Source organism: Nicotiana tabacum, chromosome 18 (assembly GCF_000715075.1).
Source record: "Nicotiana tabacum cultivar K326 chromosome 18, ASM71507v2, whole genome shotgun sequence".
Taxonomy (NCBI): Eukaryota; Viridiplantae; Streptophyta; class Magnoliopsida; order Solanales; family Solanaceae; genus Nicotiana; species Nicotiana tabacum.
Genome location: NC_134097.1, coordinates 127,605,173 through 127,608,356, shown reverse-complemented (window position 1 = coordinate 127,608,356; position 3,184 = coordinate 127,605,173). Strand labels below are relative to the sequence as shown.

At 34.4% G+C, this 3,184-nt stretch overlaps 1 protein-coding gene across 1 annotated transcript; it reads left to right on the top strand.

The window, feature by feature from the left end:
• Positions 1–810: 810 nt before the first annotated feature.
• On the top strand, positions 811–2,877 carry LOC142172688 (uncharacterized). Its single transcript, XM_075236360.1, has 3 exons — positions 811–1,446; positions 1,621–2,006; positions 2,434–2,877. Exons 1-3 carry the CDS (start codon positions 966–968, stop codon positions 2,875–2,877), a joined length of 1,311 nt encoding a protein of 436 aa, XP_075092461.1. The 5' UTR covers positions 811–965.
• Positions 2,878–3,184: the final 307 nt, after the last annotated feature.

Here is a 3,184-nt window from a genome sequence, read left to right as displayed (position 1 = left end):
TTTCCTATTAACTACACGAAATCATGTCAAAAATCCCAATAATGCTGAAATCGAATGGTAATTGGGATAACTATGGCAGATTTAGAGATTTTGAAGTTGATGCCATTGTGGTAGATGATAATGCAAACTACGGAATTCTCAGTTCTACAATTGCAGAACAATTATCGATTGATACATCAGATAAAATTATAGAAATCAAATACATTGTGAACGAGAATTGTCCTCCAATGGAGATTAGGAATGATATGGGGGTTCGTGCTTACATGGAAACCAAAAAGGAGAATAAAAACTTAGGTTCGTATCATTTATGTATAAGCGTAAGAGATTTCAATATGGAATTGACAATCAACAATGAAAGCACCAGTGCAGGTATGTTTGATTCGACATTGCAGAGAGTTATGGTGTTACTATGTTATCTACAATATTACTACAATTACCTACAATTAAACTACAAAGCTCACATAGTACTGAAAAGGATAAAGCAATGTTGCTTTCAAAATTATCTACATAGAAACTACATTTATGAATTTATTGTTTGCATGTTTGTCTGGATCCCTAAACTTACTTGAATTTCCATCCTCACCAGCTATAGAGGAATATCAAAGTGAAATAATAACTGAATCTACGCAAACATATATTGAAGAAGGACAAGTTTATCAGGACAAGCAAACAGTAGTTGCTGCAATGAAGAATTATTCAGTGATGCACAAGTTCCAGTTCAGAGTAAAAAGATCCAGTTATAGAAGGTATGTAGTTATTTGTGGATAATATATCAGCAAAATCAATGTATGATTGAAGATAGGTGGGTTTTATAAATTGTAGTTAAATTGTAGTCAATTTGTAGTTAATTGTAGTTTTTTCATAAATTTGTGTAAATATTGTATTTCTTTTGTAGCTACTGGCTTATATGTGTTGCTGAAAGCTGTAAATGGCATTTCAAGGCAACGTCAATTAATGATTCGGCAATGTTCAAGATAAGAAGTTTCAGCCGTCAACACACATGCTGCCTAATGGACGAAACATTCATACAGCGCAAACGTACTGCAGCAGTACTTGGTAGCATGGTCGTTCCAAAGTATTGTGATCCTAAGACTGTTTACACACCAAAGGACATACAAACTGACATGTTATCCGAACATGGACTGAACCTAAGCTACATGCAAGCATGGAGAGCAAAGGAAAAAGCTTTACAGTTTTTGAGAGGGAATCCGTGTGACTCCTACAACAAATTACCCAAATATTTTTATATTCTTGAGAAGAATTATCCTGGTTCTGTTGTTAAATTGAAGAAGGCAGCAGATGATTGCTTCTTATACGCATTTGTTGCTCTTTGTACATCAATAAATGGTTGGCAACATTGTAGGCCGGTAGTAGTGGTTGATGGGACATTCTTAAAGTCAGCCTACAGGGGGATTATGCTGACAGCAAGCACCATGGATGCAGCAGGTAAATAATGGAATAATTTTGTACTTATTTGTAGACAGTCTTTAAAATGCAGTTAAATTGTAGTTATGTTGTAGTTATTTTGTAGTTATATAAAAGAATGTAGTTAGCATGTCTATATTTCTCAATATATATTGTAGTTGTTATTTAATCATATTTTATGTCTTAAAAATGTAGGTACTATTTTTCCCTTGGCATATGCTGTGGTTGATTCTGAAAACGACGCGTCTTGGAAGTGGTTCTTTGAGCAATTCAAGGAGGCATATGGTGAAAGACCTTCAATGTGTGTTGTTTCAGATAGGCATGAGAGTATACTGAAGGCAACATCAGTTGTCTATCCGGGATTGACACACTACTCTTGCATGTGGCATATATGGACAAATATAAGGTCAAAATTCAAGAAGGGACATCTACAATTACATGAATTGTACTTTGCTACAGCACGGTCATACACTATGGATGAATTTAATGAAAGGATGTTGAAGATTGAAGAGGTAGACCTGCGTGTAAAGTCTTACCTATATGATATTGGCTATCATAGATGGTCAAGAGTACATGCAACGGTAAATAGAACTTTTACTATGACGTCAAACATTGCCGAGTCGTTGAATGCTGTAACAAAAGATGCAAGAGAGCTTCCAATATTTGATCTATTTGAGTATATGAGGACTCTTCTTGAACGTTGGACAAAATAAAAGTTATCGAAGGCAAATGGTACTTTCACATACCTTGGTCACAAATACAACAAAGAATTGGAAGACAACAGTACATTATCTCAGAAACTAAGGGTAAGATATTTTTTTGGTGCAGTAGAATCAAAAAAGTACTAGCTGCAGTTTTTCCAGATTGTAGTTAAACTGTAGTCAAATTGTCGGTAATAATAGTTTGTAGATGAGCTGTAATATATTTGTTGCTGATTTGTAGGTAAATTGTTGATAATCCATTTTAATGATTGATGTATTATTATTTCTGTTTGGTCTTCAATTGTAGGTGAGGGCTTCAACAGATCATATACATACTGTGTTAGATGGTGTGAAGCGGTACATTGTGTGTCTAGAAAACAAGAAATGTAGCTGTGGACAATTCCAACTTGATGAACTTCCATGTGCGCATGCTTTGGCAGCATTAAGGCATAGGAATGAAACATACGAAAACTATTGCTCTCCGTATTACACAAGGAAGAGCCTTCTGCTTACCTATGAAATGCCAGTAAATCCTCTTCCTGATGAAGGCAAATGGGAAGTGCCACAACATATTTTGGATGAGGTAGTAAAGCCACCGGCGGGAGATAAAAGGCAGCCAGGGAGACCTCACAAGGAAAGATATAAAACATTTGATGAAATAAAGTCAAAGAAATACAAGGTGTCATGTGGTAATTGTGGAGGTGAAGGGCATAACAAAAGAACTTGCAAGAATGCGCCGAAAAAGAAATGAATATCATGTAGTTAGAATAGTTATTCAAAATAAATGTTAGTGAGCTCAAATTATCGGATTTTCTTGTCTAATTGTTTAAGTTTTGAAGATGAATAAGAAGTATAAACATTAATTTGTATATCTGCACTATTTATGTTTTTATGTATTCTGTCAAGCATCTAAAGTTGTCTTTTTTTTATAGAATAGTTAAACTTTAATATTTACTGTATACAAAAAAACTGATATTAATAAAGAATCCATTCAACGTAAATTGTATCCAGATTGTAGTGAATATGTAGTTTAACTGTGTTAGAACTGTAGTCCTGTT